The sequence below is a fragment of the Spinacia oleracea genome, chromosome 3 (genome assembly GCF_020520425.1).
Source record: "Spinacia oleracea cultivar Varoflay chromosome 3, BTI_SOV_V1, whole genome shotgun sequence".
NCBI lineage: Eukaryota > Viridiplantae > Streptophyta > Magnoliopsida > Caryophyllales > Amaranthaceae > Spinacia > Spinacia oleracea.
This window is the reverse complement of record NC_079489.1, coordinates 12,146,303-12,167,727: the sequence shown is the minus strand read 5'-3', so window position 1 is coordinate 12,167,727 and position 21,425 is coordinate 12,146,303. Positions and strand designations below refer to the sequence as shown.

General features: G+C 35.9%; 2 protein-coding genes across 3 annotated transcripts; both read left to right on the top strand.

Annotated features, from left to right (window-relative positions):
* Positions 1-338: 338 nt before the first annotated feature.
* On the top strand, positions 339-6,762 carry LOC110788049 (protein FAR1-RELATED SEQUENCE 11). Its single transcript, XM_021992692.2, has 5 exons — positions 339-524; positions 1,492-1,591; positions 3,524-4,524; positions 4,617-5,060; positions 5,597-6,762. Exons 3-5 carry the CDS (start codon positions 3,544-3,546, stop codon positions 6,461-6,463), a joined length of 2,292 nt encoding a protein of 763 aa, XP_021848384.2. The 5' UTR covers positions 339-524; positions 1,492-1,591; positions 3,524-3,543; the 3' UTR covers positions 6,464-6,762.
* Positions 6,755-21,199, top strand: LOC110788050 (uncharacterized). Of its 2 annotated transcripts, XM_056838703.1 has the most exons (5): positions 6,755-6,893; positions 7,039-7,107; positions 7,539-7,642; positions 16,927-17,213; positions 20,619-21,199. In XM_056838703.1, exons 3-5 carry the CDS (start codon positions 7,625-7,627, stop codon positions 21,028-21,030), a joined length of 717 nt encoding a protein of 238 aa, XP_056694681.1. In that variant the 5' UTR covers positions 6,755-6,893; positions 7,039-7,107; positions 7,539-7,624; the 3' UTR covers positions 21,031-21,199. The 2 variants fall into 2 exon arrangements, with proteins under 2 accessions (XP_056694681.1, XP_021848385.2); XM_021992693.2 differs by lacking the exons at positions 6,755-6,893; positions 7,039-7,107; positions 7,539-7,642 and adding an exon at positions 13,935-16,323.
* The last annotated feature ends 226 nt before the right edge of the window (positions 21,200-21,425 follow it).

Here is a 21,425-nt window from a genome sequence, read left to right as displayed (position 1 = left end):
AAAATTGGGGCATAAAAAAAGAAATTCGATTTGGGGCCAAAAAAAAAAAAATCGATTTTTTTTTATTTAGGCTTTTTTTTTTTGGGCAATTTTTTTTTAATCATTAAATGGACACGTGGCACTCTCCGGTTGCCACGTGTCAAAGTCGTTGCCTGAATCTTGGGTCAACTCCAAAAAACCGGTAAAAGATCCCAATCAACAAAAAAATTTAAGTTTTAGGTCCCATTTCACCAATTTCGTCATAAAAGGTCCTTTCTCGCAAAAAACCGTTTATAAAAGGTTATTTTTGGCAAAAAATTTGGGTATTTTATGGAGTTTATAGTGGGGGTTGAACAAGTCGATAAACCAATCCTGCGCACGATAGCTCATTTCCCAGAGGAAAGGTTATCCTCCTCCCCTTCATGCGCTCTACTCCCCCCTTCCCCAAAATCTCTCCCCGCCATTTTCCCACTCTTTCACCTCCAATTTTTTGACCGTTGATTTCCCATATTTTCCAGCTCCCCAGCTTCAAATCAAATCTATAGGTATGTTCTTCAATTATTCTTCTGATTACTATTTAATTTCTAAGTCAAGTTCTGGATGTTTTACTTACTATATTTTCTTCATTTGTTCTAGCTTGATGATTTTTATTTAATTTTAACTCGATTTTTTATGTGGGTTTTAACAGTTAGGATCTGAAATTCTGAGTTGAATATTTTTGTGGGCTTTGAAATTTTGCACATACCCAACTGAGGTTTTGGCAATTCAAGGGTTTTACAAATTGGAAAACATAAAATGATAAAAGTAAATTCCATAATTGATGATGGACTTGAATCTCAATGTTGCTGGTTGCATGAGAGTCAGTGGGGATTTGATGATGGCCATGGAAATCTGTAGAACTTCAAGAAATTAAGGGGTAGCAGCCAAGCGGGGGCTGTTTCTCATCGAAACTGATTGAGCATGACCTATTAGAGTATTAGACCTTCCAATTTGATGTTTGAAACCTTTTTTGAGCTATAAATTGAAAGAACCTGGAATAAATGTGGTGATATCAACGGTGGTTGGATTAGCCAAATCATCAGTCACCTCCTCGCAAAAACCTTCACTATCCAATAAGTACATCGCCTATGTGGCCACAGAGTGTTGAATCACTGTGTTTTTCCTTTGCTAATAGTTTGTAATTGTATACTTTAGCCTATGTCCAAAAACAAAATTTGAATTCACCTCATAATGAAGTAGGAGTAGAAATGTAGAAAAATAGTACATACGGAGTATGTAAACTCGTTATAGATTCAAAAACCGTTTATGATGTGTGAGATCACAGCATGGAGAAGCAACATGTGAAATTTTATCTGCTGGCAATGGTCTTAAATTCTAAATATATGTACTTCATGAGAAAGTACTTGGATGGTTTATGAACATACACATTCCCTTCAATTAGTTGCTTTTGGAAGTAGCTTAAAGAAGTTCTTGATTTTTCTAATCGTTTTGAGTATTTGACATATCATGTAGGTGATTCATTTTGGAGCTAAATGGTATCCCGACATTGTATTTATTCATATCTACATAGACTACATTCATTGGAGGATGATACATTTTAGGCTCCAAAGAGGTAAAAATTTTCTATCTGATTTTACATAGCCTCGATTCTCAGTGGGACTAGTGCCTAAGTTATTGAACAGCATCTTGTCCTAGTACTGAGTATTTTGCTAGTTTTTTATGACTCTTGAATGAAGGAAGATGGTTTAAGAGTTACTAACTCCATAATATGCACACTTGAAAGAGGACATGTCTCAATTGTCTGTTTATTGCTGCTGGTACACCGAGTACCAACTACCAAGTGTGCTTGGCTCGATATTTTCCTGATGTTCTGACTCAAAACTTCCGAGTCTTCGGTTTAATGAATTTCTTTTTCATGCAAATGAAGGGGATTTTTTAAAACTCGGTAGAGGACATAGGAACTTTGAGACTCTGTTAGAGACTTAAAGCTAATCCCCGTTTCTCACCACGTTTAGTTGGTTAAAGCTTAGCAGTTTTCATGGCTTTATTTTTTAAGGAGAAAAATAGTACAGTTAGTGAAACGCAGGTCAGTGATCATGATTCTTTCTTCTTGCTGTAACCTGGGAAATGAAGCATTATATGTGTTATATTCCTTCCAATGGATCTCCACTTATCATAAAATTTAGAAACAGATTGTTGCACGGCCATGAGATACACAAAACAGAATCTAGGCTGTCAATTCGGAGGCTTCTTGGAATTGAAAAAGGCTGTTGAACAGGAACTGCTTATGTGTGTTGTTCTTGACTAGTGTGTATGCGTCTGGAGAAAACAGCATGGAATTGGAAAAGACTGTTGAACATGAACTGCTTATGTGTATTGTTCTTGGCTAGTGTGTGTGAGAAAACAACTGGACGGGTTACCTCTGTTTATCGCTGATTGGGGGGGGGGGGGGTCCTACATTTGTTTCTGACATAACATGCAGTTGCCTGAACTCACACCAATAAACTTCATCATGCGTACCCTAGCTATAGACAACAAAAAGGCGCCATGCTAATCATAGTAAAGAAAAGAGCACGTTGGAGGGTAAAATGTCTGTAACCTTGTGCCTTTATAAATCATTAACTTAGCTTTATTGGTGAAGGAAAACCAAGATTGTATGTGCCATAAATCACCTAGCTCAACTGATTCAGTTATAAGTCCTTGATTTTTTTGGTAGACTTGCATGTAACTACCTTAACAAATAGAAATATGGTTGTATCTATCGAAAATAAAAAAGAGAAGATGGTTGAGAATTTTTCAAACTTCACTCAAAAAGAAGGAAAGAAAAAAATATACGTAACTCTAAAATGGAAATTCATCAGGCTCATGAGTGTTACAATCCGAACTCTCTAAATGTGTTTAGCTTCTTGATCTGCTTATAGCTTATAGACTTGACTTAAGCTTTGTTCCCTCAGCCCACACTTGAAAGAGTTATTTGATATTGAGATGACCACCACAATTATTTTGCATCAAGGTAACAATACAGATAATACTTCTCCTTCAGAGATCTTTTGTAAAGAAACTCTCCTGCAGCTCAAATATGTAAGTTTACATGTGCGCGCGAGAAGACTTATTCTTGGAGACTTGTACTCGGGTGAATATGTTTTGTTATAGACAAAAATACTACTACATATCATATGCTATCTAGATATTTTAAAATAAAATGACAGTTAAAACTTAAAAGAAAAGGTAATGTGTTTTTTTTCTTTCGCTATATCAATTTGTACTTTTTTCATAACTACAATAATACAATCAATCATTATCACCAATCCGAATACAAAACTCGTGAATCCTCTGGTACACTTATTTCCTGGGAAACTTTGAAAGAGGGAAGTATTCCTCTTTGGCTCACATCCTTTTACTTTGAACTCAGAGACACCATATGTATTCCATTGGAAATTGGGTGGCTATTCTTATTTTATTCTTTTTTACTTTTAGGAAAATGAAAATAATTACTATGCTCTAAAGCTTCACCAGAACTGATGTGCTTGCTACCTGCTTTCAGCTTTCTGCCTTTCTGAATGAATGATGCAAGAAATGACTAAAACTGGAAATCAGGATATAGAATCCTCTGAGAATGACACAGATCTGTCGCAGGACATCATTGGGTCTGTAGAGGAAATACCGGAGGATACTATATTGTCACGGCAAACATCTGTCAACTTGGTTCCATTTGTCGGGCAGAGATTTGTTTCCCAAGATGCTGCCTATGAATTTTATTGCAGCTTTTCCAAACAGTGTGGCTTTTCAATCAGGCGCCACCGCACCAGAGGAAAAGATGGGGTGGGTCGGGGAGTCACGCGAAGGGATTTTACCTGCCATCGTGGTGGACATCCACAGGCAAAGCCTACAGAGGAAGGGAAGTTACAAAGGAATAGGAAATCATCACGATGTGGTTGTCAAGCATACATGAGAATTGTGAAACGGTCAGATTTTGATGTCCCTGAATGGCGTGTCACGGGATTTTGTAACAATCACAATCACGAACTTCTTAAATCAATTGAAGTTCATATCCTTCCATCTCAATGCACCATATCTGCTGATGACAAAAGTCGGATTTGCTTGTTTGCAAAAGCTGGAATGTCAGCCCGCCAGATGTTGAGATTAATGGAGATTGAGAAAGGTGTTAAACTAGGTTGCTTACCATACACCGAACTAGATATCAGAAATCTGCTACAGTCTTTCAGACACGTTGATAGAGATAACGATGCTATTGACCTCGTCAACATGTGTAAGAGATTAAAAGATGAAAATTCTGATTTCAAGTATGATTTCAAATTAGATGGTCATAATAGATTAGAGCATATTGCGTGGTCATACCCTTCATCCATCCAGAAGTATGAAGCCTTTGGGGATGCGATAGTTCTGAACACTACTCATCGTCTGGATGCTTATGATATGCTTCTAGGCCTTTGGATTGGAGTTGATAATCATGGAATGGCTTGTCTTCACAGCTGTGTACTTTTGCGAGATGAAAACCTGCTGTCCTATACATGGGCACTGAAGGTACCTATGACATCTTAATTATTGAACTCGAAAGTTTAGAACCCTGTCCTAATCCTTATCCTTAATTTCTTTTCTTTGAAAAAAATGTGCAGACGTTCTTATGCTTTATGAAAGGGAAAGCACCACAAACAATACTGACTGACCAGAATATGTGGCTCAAAGAGGCAATATCTTGTGAAATGCCCGACACGAAACATGCATTCTCTATATGGCATATCATGGCCAACTTGTCAGACTGGTTTTCTTTGCCACTTGGGTCTCATTATGATGGCTGGAAGACTGAATTTTATCGTCTTTATAGCTTGGAAGTGGTTGATGAATTTGAAGCTGGATGGAAGGAGATGGTTGATAGATATGGACTGCAGTCAAATAAACACACCATCTGCCTTTATGCATTACGGCACTTTTGGGCTCTTTCCTACTTGAGACACTACTTCTTTGCTGGACTTATGAGTAGATCTGTGACAGACTCCGTTAATGCTTTCATTCAAAGAATATTAAGTGCACAATCTAAACTTGACTGTTTTATTGATGAAGTAAGTTCTTTTTTACCATTCTACTGAGCACATATATGTGTTTATCTTTAGTGATATTTGAGGAAAGGGAATGAGTGTGTCTGCATGCTTCTATTTTAGCAATGTTTTTCCTTGACTACTTTTTCCTTACAAACTTGATTTTTTTCCAAAAATGCTTCTCTACTACTGTTTTAGATCAGTAAGTTGCAACGCTATTCGACCATGGAATTCTCAAAGCTTACCGATAGTGAGTGGAATAATAAACTGACAAACTAGTCTTTTGGATTTGATCATATTTAAGTGATGAGTCAGTCTATTCGGTTTGAAGTCGAGTTGGGTCTATATAGGTGAGGCCATACTCAGGTTTATTGTCAATTTCCTTACTTATTGGCTCGGGTCCATGTTGTTTTGGGTCAAAATCAGGGTGTGCTTATCAGTCATAGTGGTAGAACCGTGAGATTGCCAAGTTGTATTGCTGTTTTTGCTCTTAGAGAAGGAAGAGGGGTTTTTGATTTCTTCAATTTCTTGTCAATGTAATAACATGTTTGTAATTGTAGGTAGCTAGTATTGCAGAGTACAACGACAATAGTGGCTCAAAGCTGAAGATGCAGCAAAAAGTTCAGAAAGTCTCTTTGAAAACAGGTTCCCCAGTGGAGTCGCATGCTGCTACTGTTTTAACACCGTTTGCCTTTTCTCTCCTCCAAGAGCAGCTCGTTTTGGCCCCTCAATATGCCTCCGTTATGGTTGATAAAGGTTGCTTCCATATCAGACACCACACAGAGATGGATGGAGGATGCAAAGTGATGTGGGACCCTAGTCAAGAACTCATCCATTGTAGTTGCCATCAGTTCGAGTATTCAGGCATCATTTGTCGTCATATTCTCCGTGTTCTCTCAACAAATAACTGTTTTCACATCCCAGACACTTATCTTCCGTTGAGATGGAACCTTGTATCAAAAGAGAACATTGAAAAAGACCGAATGGAGCAAGTCAAAATCCTGGAATCCTTGGCTTCCACAATTGTGTCAGAATCTGTGATAACTGAGGAACGTCTGACTTTTGCCTGTGAGCAAATGTCAATGGTATTGTCCCACGTCAAACAACTCCCTAGGTTGAACGATCATCATCATCACCAACATCAACATGCAAATGAGATTGGATTCAACAGCCCATCTGGTCCATTGATTATACCAGAAGGTCCTGATTCTGAAGGTATTGTTCAGAGTTTTACTCTTGGAAATCTTCACGAGGCAAACTTGGGCAAGTTGAAAGAACAAAACCCAAATTCTGGGATTGATTATATTATGTCTAAAAAGAGAAGGCGTTGTTCTACTCCTTGCTGTGGACAATATCCACATAATGCATGTGAATGTCGAACTGGAAGTAACTTACATGCAGATAGAGATGCATCAGGCTTCTTGTAAATTAGGGTCTTAAGAGCAAGTTTCTGATTGGAAAATATTTATCAAAGTAAATGTATATAGAGATGTGCTCATCTTTTATGGTCTATCCTTGAGCTGATAGAAACCTGTTCGGCTTTAAAATGTGTCCCGATTCCTTTGGGTGTGTGTGGTGGCTGAAATACAGTCTAAATTTAGGTTCCCTCGGCTCAATTACGGGGTTATACACCTTTTTTTTGGTCTGGAAATTTCAGATTGTCCTGAAACTCTCTGAGCTTTAGTCAATTCTATGATTGGATCAGTAATGCCTATGCCCCTTTTCACTTTCTTTGTCTGCTAAAATTTTATACTGCAATGAAACAACAATCGGTATATGTTGTTTGTTACCAGAAACTTCCTGCAAGTTCCGTTCGCTGTAGAGACAAATATCGGAAGATTGGATGCTCTTACACAGGTATGTGCTTTCGATTCCATTACCAGTTTACCACCATAGTTGATACTTGATAGGTGAGAAAATGAACACTTTATTCTACAATTCTGGAAAGAATCAGATTCCATGTGGGGATGTTCCACTGATAATACAGTCCTGGTAATTATAGGCAACAACGAGCTCAAATGGAATGATCAGAAAGCAGGAGTATGTTTCAGACAACGCGAGCCATCAACAGGTCAGAAAATTTTCAATGTTTTAGATTTGTATAAATTGTTTTGGTAAGTCAGTTTTTCTTGCTTCAATGATCAATGGTCAGTTCCATTATATTAGTATATTGTAGTACTGAAATTTGATCAATGAAAATGAAATGGTGGTAGAATCAGATTCAAGTGATGTACGTACTATGTAGTAATCCGTATAATACGGACTTTGTTTGAATAATAACTATTCATTCAATGTTTCAGCAGGGAAATTAATTTATAAGAAATTCAATAATTTTGTAACGAAAAATTGCCGAAAGTTGGTTTTATGATTGAGTCAAAAGACATTTATGTTGAATATGCTTTTAACAAGGCATTATTTTTTATCATTTGGCAACCATACTTGGTACTTGGTTGGTGAGATGAGAATATGAGATCATGAGAATCATGCTTGTTTTTGGTACAGGACTTGCAGGATATAGCATCAGGTTTTATACTTAACTGGCGCGCAACTTGTATGGGAGTTTAGAGACAATATGAGTAGTCACGGAAATGATTTTGGCACATCAGGTACTCCGTATTATTTTTGGTGCTCTACTTATATTAAGGTGTGTGAAAATCTGTTTTCGAGTATTCATTTGTCACAGCTCAAGACAGTGATTTTTTTCTTTAGAATATCACTATTTTTTTTATGCAAGCAAGGAACTTCAATATATAAAAACTTTAAGAGTTACGAACTATCGTCAAAACAAGCCCCGGGGGAAGTTCGAAAGATATTAAATCATAACTAGATGTTACATCAGTTCTATACTCATCTTGGCCAGTCTATTCGCTAATTTGTTAGAATATTCCTACTCGTTTTTTTTTTGAAATGTTGGGAATGTGGGATGGTGTTGTAGATAATTACTTCGTACATAAAATGAAGTCTTGTAGAAAACTAATGACTTTTTTATTATTAGTTAAAAAAAAGGACTTTACTAAACCAACTTTTTATCACATGTCGGTCAGTCCAGCTAGACAGGTCTACGCTTGAACAACTATCAAGCATTTTTGCATTTAATGACTTGTTGCGGGTGTAACGACAATGGTTTTATACGTAGTATTATCGAGAATGCCTAAATTCTGATTTTTATTCCCTTTCGCCTTCGTCCCTCTTTAAAATAACACGAAGTACTTCGTATTGCCACATTGTAAAAGTTATTGACCTTTGATTGACCATATTGGCTTGGTGTTTACAAATAATTACAATAACATGGTTAAGTGAAATGGGTGTCCGTTGTATAAACACTTGATTATGTGAAGTTCTAAATCATTCGAATTACTTCCTTTTGCATTCTACACCACTGAAGAAACCTAAACTGATTTGATGAAGTTTAGAGAGGGAAGAATTTTATTCCATTAAACTCTCATACAGAGAACGAAAAAGAAGGGAGGCAGAGTGCTTATATACAAAGCTAATGACAGCACATTCTGTTCACATTCACAACAGAATCTCTAACTGTCTAACAAACTAACTGTTTTTAATAAATAATAAAATATTAAAATAAAATTATTTCCTATACTCCCCCTTCAAGCTGGACCCTAGAAATAAGTCCTAGCTTGGCAGAAAGATGCCTGTGAGCAGTAGATGCTAAAGGCTTGGTAAGAATATCAGCAATTTGATGAGAACTTGAGACATGAGAAGTTTGAATAAAACCATCTTCAACTTGTTCTCTGACATAGTGCATATCACGTTTCAAATGCTTGGTTTTATCATGGAACATAGGATTTTTGGCCAAGTGCTCAGCAGAAGTATTATCACAGTGTAAAGAGATGGGCAAAGGGATAGTGACTTGAAGATCTTCGAGGAGGCCATGAATCCAAACAAGCTCACTTGCAGCAGCAGACATGCTCCTGTATTCTGCTTCAGCAGAAGATTTACTAACACTTCTCTGCTTCTTGGTCTTCCATGAGATCAGATTGGGTCCAAGAAACACTGCATATGCACTAAGGGACCTACTACTAAACTGACAAGAACTCCAGTCAGCATCACTATAGGCTGACAGGGTAAGATCAGGACTAGCAGAATACCAAATACCCTCAGTTAAAGTACCTTTGAGATACTTGAGAACATGTAATGCAGCACGCAAGTGTGGAACTCTAGGAGTATGAACAAATTGACTGAGATGCTGAACAGAATAAGACAAATCAGGTCTGGTGATACCCAAGTAGAGTAATCTACCAACCAATCTTCTGTAAACATCAGGTTTATCAAGGAGATCACCCACATCAGTGGATAATTTGAGTCCACATGAGAGTGGTGCTGATACTGGTTCACAATTTTCCATTCCAGTATCAGTGAGAATATCCTGAATATATTTCTTCTGAGATAGAAATATACCTTTTTCATTTCTGTGGACTTCAATACCCAAAAAATAAGCCAAATGACCAAGATCCTTAATTGTAAAAGCTTGATCAAGAGCAATTTTAACTTCTTCAATCTGAGTAGATGAAGTGCCAGTAAGAAGAATATCATCAACATAGACAAGCAGGATCAAAAATTCACCATTAAGAGTTCTGGTAAAGAGAGAATAATCCTGTGTAGATTGCTGAAAATTAAGAGTTTTCAGAAACTTACTCAACTCTTTATTCCACTGTCTAGAGGCCTGTTTGAGTCCATAAATGGACTTCCTGAGTCTACATACCTCACCTGGCTTGGCTTTAGTGTAACCAGCAGGAGGTTTCATGTATACCTCCTCATCAAGAAAGCCATGAAGGAATGCATTGTTAACATCAAGTTGACAAAGAATCCAGCCTTTCATAGCTGCAAGTGCTATGACAATTCTAACTGTAGCTAGTTTAGCAACAGGTGAAAATGTTTGAGTGAAATCCCTCCCCTCAACTTGTTGATATCCAATGGCTACCAGCCTTGCTTTGTGTTTGTCTATTGTATAATCTGGATTCAGTTTTGTCCTATAAACCCACTTTGAACCAATAGCTTTCTTGTCCTTGGGTAACAAAGTAAGATCCCAAGTATTGTTGCTTTCAAGGGCCTGTATTTCCTTATTCATAGCCAAAATCCAATTCTCATCATCTTTGGCTTGATTATAATGTTGTGGATCAGATGAAGTGGAACATACAGAAAAAGCAAGAGAATCCCAAATATCAAAGTCTTGTAAAGCCAAACTTAGCAGCCAATCAAAATCAGGTACAACTGAAGTGTCACTTTCAGATTGAATGCAATCAGCAGAAAAAGATAAAGACTCACTGTTATTAGGCTGAATCAAAGTATTTCTGTGTGGAACATAACCTCCCACAAAATCAGTAAGCACTGAAGAAGGCTTTATTAGCCTAGTAGACTGTCTAGGAGGGTGTACAGTAGTATTTAGAGAATTAGGAGATGAATGAGGATCATCAGAAAGCAAAGAAAGATTTGGAGAGGAGTTTGAATGAGATAAAGTAGGAGAATCAGAATGTATAGAGTGATTAGAAGGGGTAAGAGAAGAATGAGAAAAAATAGGAGAATGTGGAGGTTGTAAAGAATTATCATATTCACTGGTATAGTTTTGGAAGTTGGAACATGAATTGAAGTACCAAAATCAACCAAAGAAGTAATAATAGGTGGAACAGAATCAGGTGTCATGTCATATGGAAAAATTGTTTCAAAGAACACCACATCTCTAGAAATAAAGACATGATGAGTGTCAAGATCATAGAGTTTGAAACCTTTGAAACCAGAGGGATAACCTATAAACAAACACCTTTTGGCTCTTGAGTCAAATTTATCCCTCTGAATGTGACTATTGTAAGCAAAACATAGGCAACCAAACACCCTTAAAGTGTCATATTTGGGTGGTTTATCAAATAAAACTTCAAAAGGAGTTTTCAATCCCAAAATCTTAGAAGGAATTTTGTTGATCAAGTGAGTAGCAGTAAGAACACACTCTCCCCAAAACTTCTTAGGAAGCCCTGCATGGAACCTCAAAGATCTAGCTATTTCCAGGAGACTCCTATGTTTTCTCTCAACTCTTCCATTTTGTTGAGGAACATAGGGGATACTTCTTTCATGAAATATCCCTTTGCTAGCAAACAGATTCCTACAAGATTCTTTTACAATTTCAGTCCCATTATCAGACCTGATTCTTTTGACCTGTGTATTGAATTGGGTTTCAACCATGGACAGAAAACCAGAAACAACTTTCTCAACTTGAAGTTTATTGTGGAGGAGATATGTCCATGTTGCCCTACTGTGATCATCAAGAATAGTAAGAAATAAAGAAGCTCCATCTATGTTTTTGATTCTATATGGACCCCATAAATCCACATGAATCAGATCAAAACATGCATCAGCTTGACTAGTACTAATAGGAAAAGGCAATTTATGTTGCTTGGCTTTGTAACACACAAAGCAATTATATTCAGAAAATCCCTTACAAAATTCAGAATTCACACACTTCATCTTTGACAGGGATGGATGTCCTAATCTAGCATGAAGCATGTGTAGTTTATTTCTATCCAACTCTTTAGCCTGAGAGATACCAGTAGCAGTCTTTCTTGGCAATACACCTTTATTCTCGTCAATCTTATTTACATCAGAAATACTTCCTACAGTATTACAGCTTGGTTGCTGATGAAATATACCTTTGTTGACTGCAGCACTTGACAACTTGTTGTTTGAAGATGTAACAAAGTAATATAAACCATTTGTCCTTTTTCCAGCACCTATCAATTCATCACTAGCAGGGTCCTGGAAAGTGTATCCAGTGCTAGTGAATATAACTTTTATACCAGAATGTTCAATTAGTCTACCAATAGACAACAGATTATGTTTGAAACCTCTAACCAATAGGACATTCTGTAGGACTAATTTAGAGCTCAAGACAGTATCACCAATAGTATCAACAGTCAATTGAGAACCATCAGGTAGTCCAACTTTGATTGGATTAAAAAGAGTCCTCATGTTGGTTAAAATGGTTTCATCATAAGTCATGTGATCACATGCACCAGAATCAACAATCCACAAGCATTCACCATGTAATTTACTAACACCACAATTGAATGAGTGAGAGAGAATACCTGCATAATTGGCATATGAACAACTAGCTCCAGTTGCATCAGTATTCTGAGATTGTTTGCTATTCATGACTTTCATAACTTCTTGACAGATAGCATTAAGCATGTCATTATTCAAGACTCCACCATCAGCACCTGCATTGCCCAAAGGTTCATCTCCCATATCATCAGAATATGTTACATTTGCTGCAAGCCTACCACCAGTAGAACTACTTCCCTTTGAAGCCTTAATAGTGTTATACCAGTCTGGATAACCAATGATCTTAAAACATTGATCAGCTGTATGTCCTTTGCCTTTGCAATGACTGCAAATTCGATTCATCTTTTCCTTTTTCAATTCTTTCCAATCTTTCCTACCAGAACCAACAACATGCTTCTGAGTTTGTCCACCCTTGTAAGCCTGTGTGGCCATTGCACTGCTAGTCATAGCATTAAAATCAGTAGTAACACTACTCAATTCTTTCTGCTTCTCTATTTGTTGTGTTATGGAAAACACTTTGTTAATACTAGGCAGAGGATCCATAGATAACACATTTGTCACAGTGCCATCAAAACCTCCATTCAATCCTAGCAAGAACTTCATCATTTTATCCTCTTCTTCAAATTCAGCTATCTTCTTCAGAAAATGACAACTACAGTGAATCATTGCACCACATGTGCAAGTAGGAAATGCTCTCAGATTCTGCATTTCATCCCACAATTTCTTCAGCTTTCCATAGTATGTGACAATAGTCATATTCTGTTGTGTGAGATTCTCAATTTCTTTCTTCAATTGATAAATCAAAGGACCATTAGACTGACCAAATCTTTCAGTCAATTCTTTCCACAGTTCAGCAGCATTATCAATGTAACCAAAATCATCAGCCAAATCATGGTTAATTGAACTCAAGATCCAGCTTATAACCATAAAATCAGCTCGTTTCCATTTTAGATAATCTTTATGATTAACTGCAGGTTTTGTGATCTCTCCATTAATGAAACCTTCTTTGTTTTTAGCAATCAAAGCTCGCCTTACATTTCTACTCCATCTAACAAAGTTTACACCAGTAAACACAACAGCAACTAATGAAGATGTAGGATTATCCGAATTAGCAATGAAAAATGGATCAAAACTATTACCATTACCTCCATTGTGTAAGTTGTGTTGCGAATTATTGCTCTCAGTATCTTCAGTCGCCATTGCAATCAGTAGATGAACTTAATCAAAACGCAAGAACTCCTGAGTTACGCAAGAAATTTCGCAATCGCAATCGCAGCTTGCAAGAAATTTCGCATCAAAATACTCAGAAATTAATCACAAGAAAAGTGATTAAAACAATCTCAAAATGAGATAACCTCAATCTCAAATCAGAGATTGTGGCTCTGATACCATGAAGAAACCTAAACTGATTTGATGAAGTTTAGAGAGGGAAGAATTTTATTCCATTAAACTCTCATACAGAGAACGAAAAAGAAGGGAGGCAGAGTGCTTATATACAAAGCTAATGACAGCACATTCTGTTCACATTCACAACAGAATCTCTAACTGTCTAACAAACTAACTGTTTTTAATAAATAATAAAATATTAAAATAAAATTATTTCCTATAACCACAAATATTGCAACTTTTACATTATTCACACACTGGTTTTTAATCATCTAGTGTAATTCTTTTTATATGCAAAGGAAATCATAGCCACGAGAGTTTTAAAAACTTTTCTTGGTCTACACTTTCAAGATATCAATTTTTAATATTTTTAACTAATAATTAAAGTTGTGCGTTTGAATTATTTATACTCCCTCCGTCTCTTTTTGTTTTTTACGTTTTCTTTTTTTGTTGTCTCAAAATATTCTTTACATTTTCTTTTATATCATTACATTAATGATTTAATATTCTATCAAAATTTGTGTCAAATGATTTTTTAACCAATAAAATTCATTGGTTATTTAATTTCTCACACCTTTCTATTAGGACATTAAATTTTTCTCATATTCCCAATATCATAATTTTGATAAAAGTGAAAACATTATAAATAAACGTAATTTTTCTTATTTAAATAAAAAATAGAGGAATCTCAATGCACATTAATTAGTCATTAATAAACGTGCAAAATGGCAAACGTAAAAAACAAAAAGAGACGGAGGGAGTAGAATGGAAGAAGTATATTAACCGGTGAGTGAGATTTGAGTCATTTTGACTTGGTTTTTGGAGTCAATCAGGTTATTTCAGGGCATATGCTCTAGAGTCTAGTTGGTGGATAAACTTTTTGTAGCATACCAATTATAGTGTGTTGGTGGACATGGAATATTTGAATGAACAACTTTCAAAACTAATAGACTAATCTTTTAAACTTTATTATTATGCTTTGATTAGACTTTAATTGTTTTTTCTAGGTAAAATAGACTTTTATTTGTTATAATTTTGATATTGAAGATCATAATCTCTAAAGTAGTTAGGTGATTGATTAATCATTGAATTATGTAATGCTTTGATGATGACTACCGATTTTGTCTTTGATGTACTTGGTTCAACGGCTCGTAGGATCTGGTGATCTCTATTGTAAACTTTTATAAACGAACAATCAATTGGTCAACAAGCTAGCAATTAATAACTGTTGTATTTGGTCAACCCTTATTTTTCCTAAACTTATCTTATCTGAAATTATCTGAACTTATTTTTCCTGAAATAAGTGAAAATAAGGTGAACAGAAAACATGTTTTATTTCCCGAACAAATCTAGTATTTAGTCACTCATAATTTTATGTAAAAGAGCATAATAAAGTGTAATTCTTATCCACGTAATAAATCGAGACATCACCAAAAACTACAAAATCTAGTTTCTTTCAATCTCCTTAGGATTTTTGTTGAGAGTGAGTGTTGAAGGAGACGAGAAAATCATTACAACCTAATTTTGGTCCCTGCACTTATATTATACTCTTAACTACAAAATAATGAAAGTATAGATAAGGTTAGGACTTAAGGGTCTTAGGACCCATAATAAATAAATAATTCAACTTAACAATTTTACTTTTATATTTTTTATATTTTCTTAGACTATAGGACAATTTTTCATGTATAAAAAATTGAAGATTTGAAGGGACCAACATAAATGAAAACCTAATAATTTAATGGTGCTAATCAAAGCAATGGCGTACATAACAGTATCATCATCAATTCATCATTTATAAATCACCATCAATATATACTCGAACTTTCTTTATTTTTTTCTTTCCAAAACCATATAAATTCTTGTAAAATATTGTCTTTATAGAGTAATCCAGCAAATTGACAAACTACATGTTACGTCACTCACCTTCCACCCAACTGACAGACTACTGACCATGGTCAGTTAGTTAAATACTTCCTCTGATCTTTTTTAGTTAATACACTTTTTTTTCTAAGGGGAGCTAACACACTTTATTTTGGCACACATACTTAGAAAATGTGACAAATGAAGTTAATAGACGAAAATACGCCTACGCATTTTTTTTGACAGTAGCCTACGCATTAACATACTACCTATATAAGGGTGAAATAAGAAATTTATGTTAAGAAGTGTGTCAACTAAAAAAGAACGGAGAAAGTAAGTGTATGTGATACTCCGTATGATAAAAGTAACCTTTGGAGATGAAACAGTACAAATTTTTATAAATTATCGTATATAGAGAAAAATAAACTGTCAAACCACATGTCATGTCACTCACCTTTCACTCAACTGACTTACTCAGAGCACGGTCGGGTAGTTAAATAAGAGTTATGCGATACAATAAAGTAACAATTGGAGATGGACGAAACAAAAAGAGCAAAATGAGGTGTGAAATCTTACGATAAAAGTTGTGCAAAGGAAGAAGGCCTTAAGTTGGCACAAAGAATCTCCTTCATCTAAAGCAACCTTTCCCCCAAGCAATTCCCTATTCAACAATCTCCCACCTAGCTTAATTCATCACTTTCTCTCTCCTCTCTCTAGCTAAAACCTCAAAACTCTCACATTTATGACAAATTAGAATTAGTAATTAGTACATGATCAACATATAATTATGATGCCTAATACAACAAGAGCAAGAGAAAGAGCAAGAGGTGTAACTCATGCAGACTTGGCTCCTAAACCACAAGGTCTTCATCTCTCCAGCAAAGCCGGAGCGCTCCTTACCATTCTTTGCATCCTTTGTGGCCTCTTTTGCTTCATTCTCTCCCTCTTCGCCGAAGCCACTCGCTCCGAGGTATTGTAACTAACAACATCTATTATTACTCCCTCCGTCTCGTAATTCTTTCAATTAATCACCATCTATTATCTTTTTCTTATGTTTTTATGGTTCTATTTAATGCAATTAGTCGCGTAATTCTAATGATTGTTTGCAAATTTCTTCCATTTTACAAAAAGAAAATGATGGTATTAAGGTATTTATTACCAACACTTTTACTGATAGATTAAAGAAATAGGAGCTTGTAACTTTTTACTATTGGTTATATTCTTGTACGTATATGCTGTTTTTTTTTCATTTACTTTCACTTTTTGTGACCTTGCTCGTTATATTCTATTTTGAGAGACCTTTCTTGAAAAGTAAAATCAATACGTTAATAATTAATCATACGAAATCTACAAAAAAAAAAGCTAAATATAACAAATGCGTAGTACATAACAAATCGAATCAAATAAAGATTTTCTTCATCAAAACTATATATGAGATAATACATACAAATAAAAGATTCCTATCATTCAATTAAGTGTTTAACAAAAGAAGTAAACCATCAATAAACTATAAATTAAGTTGAATGTCATTTCATTAAAGTTATTTTAACCTATGATATTTTTATTTTTGTAGGTGACATGGATGTTAATAAACAATAATAATAATAACGATGATGCAAAGAAAGGGCAAAAGGGAAAGGGGAATTACGAGTGTATGTATAGTGGAAGTGGGAAAGTACCATTGATATGTGCATCCGTCGCATTTGTAGCATTGGCAATAGCAATGCTTGTTCAACATTCGTTTTTGCTCATTGCAATGACCAAGACTTCTCCTCCGGTGTATGTTAGTTGGGACCCTGAGTCTTCTAGGCCTATCAAGTCTCTTACTTGGCAAGCTGGATTTTTCTTCATTTCTACCTGGTAAGTTTTTCAAATCCTCTCCATCTTCACATGAGTGTGTTCTTGTAATGTATGTTACTATGTTATGATCTTGTCCTGGTTTCGGAGGGAGGTCTTCCGAGTTAATCTCATTGATTGAAAAACTTTTTCCAATCAAATGATATTTTCGTAAATAATTGATGGTTTTATTATGAAATGTCATTAGACGAGGGGTTCAACTCTGGCCGCATGACATTAAACGTGGGCCACATTTACAGTCACCATTGTATTTTTGTAATACATCAACAAGATAACAACTATGTAATATACCGTAATAAAACTAGCATTATAAAACAAAACTCTATTAATATACAATCTACGACTATAAATTAGAGCTGATCAACGATGGCTCGGCCCAAAAATACCTTGTTTTGGACAGCTTTTCCCGGCCCGGCTCGACCCGAACTTTTTTTAAAAAAATTGCGGGCTTTGGACAACGTAAAACAACAATTTTAGATATAAATTTGGCCCGGCCCGAACATGGCACGAAAAGCCCGCTATTTTTGGCCTAAAATAGCGGGTTTTGGACACAAAAAATCAGCTCGAAGTTTGGCCCGGCCGGCCCGACATAATGGGCAAATTTTTATGCCCTCGGCCCGGCCCGAACCCGACTAGACCCGCCTTTTGATCAGTGTTATACTATTCACACCAAGTAATAATGTAATATACAGTCAACAGCTAAGATTATACCACCTATAATTCTCAAGCAAAATATATTTATAAAATTGCCGATTTTTTTTTTTTTTCCAATCACTAAGTTTATCTCGGAATTTCTCTATAGGAGGATGGTGCATTGTGTACTAAAGGTCGAGAGTTCAAATTCCCAACCTAATTAGCATACCTAAATTTAAGTTATTTTTAAAATGACTAAAATGATACTCCATACTCCGCACTCCATAATTGGAAAGGTGACAAACAAGGGCAATACTTTACGGGATTCTCACAAATATTGTATTTGTGTCATTATAGAACAATACATAGATAGTTTTATTTTTCATTTGTTTCTCTAACAACAAAAAAAGGTGTAGTGCAGTAGGTGGCTTCTTTTGTGGAATAGATCAAGATCATATTTCGTCATCCACTCATTCAAGATAATTATTTAGGTCATTATTAGGTGCATTCCTAAATTATGACATTATTTAGATAATATTTATATTTATGTATCTATTTCGGTGGTTAGGATCAAAGATGCCATATACTACGTACAATAACAAAATGTACTTAATTAATACAAAGTAAAATATATTTAGGCGCAGTGGCGGATCTTGGCCAAAAATTTATGAGTAGTCAAGGTTTGAAAATTCAACATCTTACAAAATACAAATTCATTCAATCAATATGCCAACAAGTCAACAACATTTACATGCATATTTTAACTTGTATATATAATCAATACTTTCATAAAATATATCTGGGGCCTGACCTCAAATAACCCCGATGGTAGAGCTGTCAAAACGGTTACTCGAGTCGGGTCCGGGTCTGGTCATCTCGGGTCTCGGGTCATGAACTGGTCGGGTCGTGTCGGGTCATTTTATCACCGGGTGCAGGTCGGGTTTAGGTCGGTTTCGGTCAGGTTGAAAATTTGTCGGGTCATGTCGGGTTATTTTTACATTTCGGTTTAGGTCGGGTTCGGTTCGGGTTCGGATCGGGTCTTTTTCTAGCCGGGTACAATTATGGGTTCGAGTCTTAACGAGTCGGGTCAAGTTCGGATCGGATAATTACCGGGTCGGTTATAATTCAGGTCGGGTTTAGACCGGGTACGATAGCTATCAGGATTAGTCAAGTTTTAACCTTATAATTAACTTTTATAAATTTGGTTAAATTTGATTTAGCGTTTTTCACTTGTTCTATATTAGGTAATTATAAAAAATATATTAACTTGATTTAAGTTATTATTTAGTTAGGTCAATGACAAATCGGGTTGTCAACAAGTCGCGTAAATTCAGGTAACGGATTGTCACGAATTGAGTCAATAACAGGTTTCATGGAATTATAATTGGTTTTGGGTTGACATCGGGTCGGGTGTTGAATCGGGTTAGGGTCATTTTTCGGTTGGGTAAGCTGACTCAGTTTTGTTATCGGTTATATTTCGGTCGGTATCAGGTTCGGGTTCGGGTCATGCATTAACGGGTTGAAATCGGTCGTCGGTTTTAACGGGTTGGCTACGGTCAGGTTATGGGTTCCTATTTTAACAAAATTTCGGATCTCGAGTCGGGTCCGGGTCCTTAAAAATACAGGTCGGTTCAGGTCGATTTCTCGAATCGGGTCAGTTTTTGACAGCTCTACCCGATGGTAATGAGAATGAATTTGTGTTACTCATATTAAAATGTAAAATACCCGATCTTATCGGTGTCATCATGCACATCCCAAAAAGTAGTGAAACTAAAACCATGAACAAGTTGCCTTTATTTCACCAAAAGGGTGATGGATGCCTGAGTAATGTTCCAGGTTTTACGTAACGCATAAGAATATGTTCTTCGTATGATGATGAGATGAGCATAAAGGAATACAAGACATATCACAAATTTCAATCATTTCTGATTTTGTTGTTTCGCTCCGTTACCGACATGTTTTCATTTGTCCCCGTACAATCCCCAAGCATCGTACGGAGCAATTGGCTCCTAAGTGGTCGTTCGTTATTACTACGTACAAACCGAATAGGTATATTTTTTGAAAATGATAAAGGTCGAAACATGTGACTTTTAAGCGGTGTCACAATGATGACATGTCATGCTTATGTATCATGAATTCATGATTAAAATGTAAACTAAAATATTTAACTTATATAGTATATTATACATGTTTCAAAAAATGTTAGGAAAATCTTAATGTTCTAATTTATTTCCTTCCTTATATCGAATACCTTATTTACATATTTTGATAGTAAAAATATTGCATTGATAGTAAAAATATTCTAATGACGCATAACCTACGTGGCGCCTATATGTACCTATTAAACTCTGACACGTAAGATTGCGATAACTAAATATTGTCGCAACTTGCGACCTTTATCATCACCCTATATTTTTAACACGATTAATGTGTGTACAATGACTAATCAAAGAAGCCTTAGGCTTTGTATTAGGGGTGTCAAATCGGGTCGTCGGTTCAGTTTCGATTCTGGTTCATCGGTTTGGGTTGAAACCAGTTCATTTTGCTATCGGTTAAGTTCGGGTCGGGTTGAAAAAATAATGGTTCGATTTGGGTTCGGGTTATGTGGTACGTGTTCATATCAGATCGGGTTCATATCGGGTCGGGTCATCTATATGCCTACGTGATCAATGTCTACGCGATCAATGGCACTTGTACTCTTTAGTTCCTTTTTCTTTGACAACATTTTATTGATTGCTTACGTGACGCTCCTAATCCTCACTGGAAATATTTCAGGGTGTGTTTTGCAGTGGGTGAAATAATGCTACTAATAGGACTAAGTGTAGAATCAGGGCATCTAAAAGATTGGGCCTCACCAAAATCAAGCTGCCTAATCGTCCGAGAAGGAGTATTCACTGCTGCTGGAGTATTCTCTCTTTTATCAGTCTTCTTAGCTGCTGGTTTATACGCCACAGCGTTACGAGTCCAATGGCTAGGCCAACAACAAGAGACTATTAGACGAGCAATCTTGGAAGCCTCTTCAATTTACGCAACTCCGCCTCGTTCACCCGAACATAATCGGACGGCGACGACGACGACTCAAGGCGTGGCATCCACCAATGTTGTTAGACATGATCAGACGACGTCGTCTATGTTGTCTCAACAACATCAATCGATCCTAAGTAACAAGGAAGATAGTTTACTATGAAGATGCAATTAATTGAAGACCGTCTTTTGATTTGTTTGACATTGTAATTATAATGGATGAGGAAAATTGTATACATAATTAACATACCAGATGTACATGTATCTTAAGAGTGTAAATATACATTATAAGAAATTTTCAAATTTATTGAGGTTATGACATTGATCACGTAGACACTTACCATGGTACGACAACTTTTGTGTAAGACCGTCTTACCGAAAAGACCACTTTGATTGTTTAACTAATTGGTTCCAATGGTTAACTAATTAGTTCTAGTGCTTAACTAATTAGTTTTGTTGCTTAACTAATTGATTTCAGTGTTTAACTAATTAGTTGCAATGGTTAACTAATTGATTTCAGTGCTTAACTAATATGACACCAAGGTGGTCTTTTGTGTA

Coding starts and splice junctions, on each gene's coding strand:
- LOC110788049 (XM_021992692.2), top strand. CDS start 3,544: ATGATGCAAGAAATGACTAAAACTGGAAATCAGGATATAGAATCCTCT. Junction 4,525..4,616: donor CCTATACATGGGCACTGAAG/GTACCTATGACA, acceptor AAAAATGTGCAG/ACGTTCTTATGCTTTATGAA. Junction 5,061..5,596: donor TTGACTGTTTTATTGATGAA/GTAAGTTCTTTT, acceptor TTGTAATTGTAG/GTAGCTAGTATTGCAGAGTA.
- LOC110788050 (XM_021992693.2), top strand. CDS start 16,141: ATGATGCCTAATACAACAAGAGCAAGAGAAAGAGCAAGAGGTGTAACT. Junction 16,324..16,926: donor CCGAAGCCACTCGCTCCGAG/GTATTGTAACTA, acceptor TTATTTTTGTAG/GTGACATGGATGTTAATAAA. Junction 17,214..20,618: donor TTTTTCTTCATTTCTACCTG/GTAAGTTTTTCA, acceptor GAAATATTTCAG/GGTGTGTTTTGCAGTGGGTG.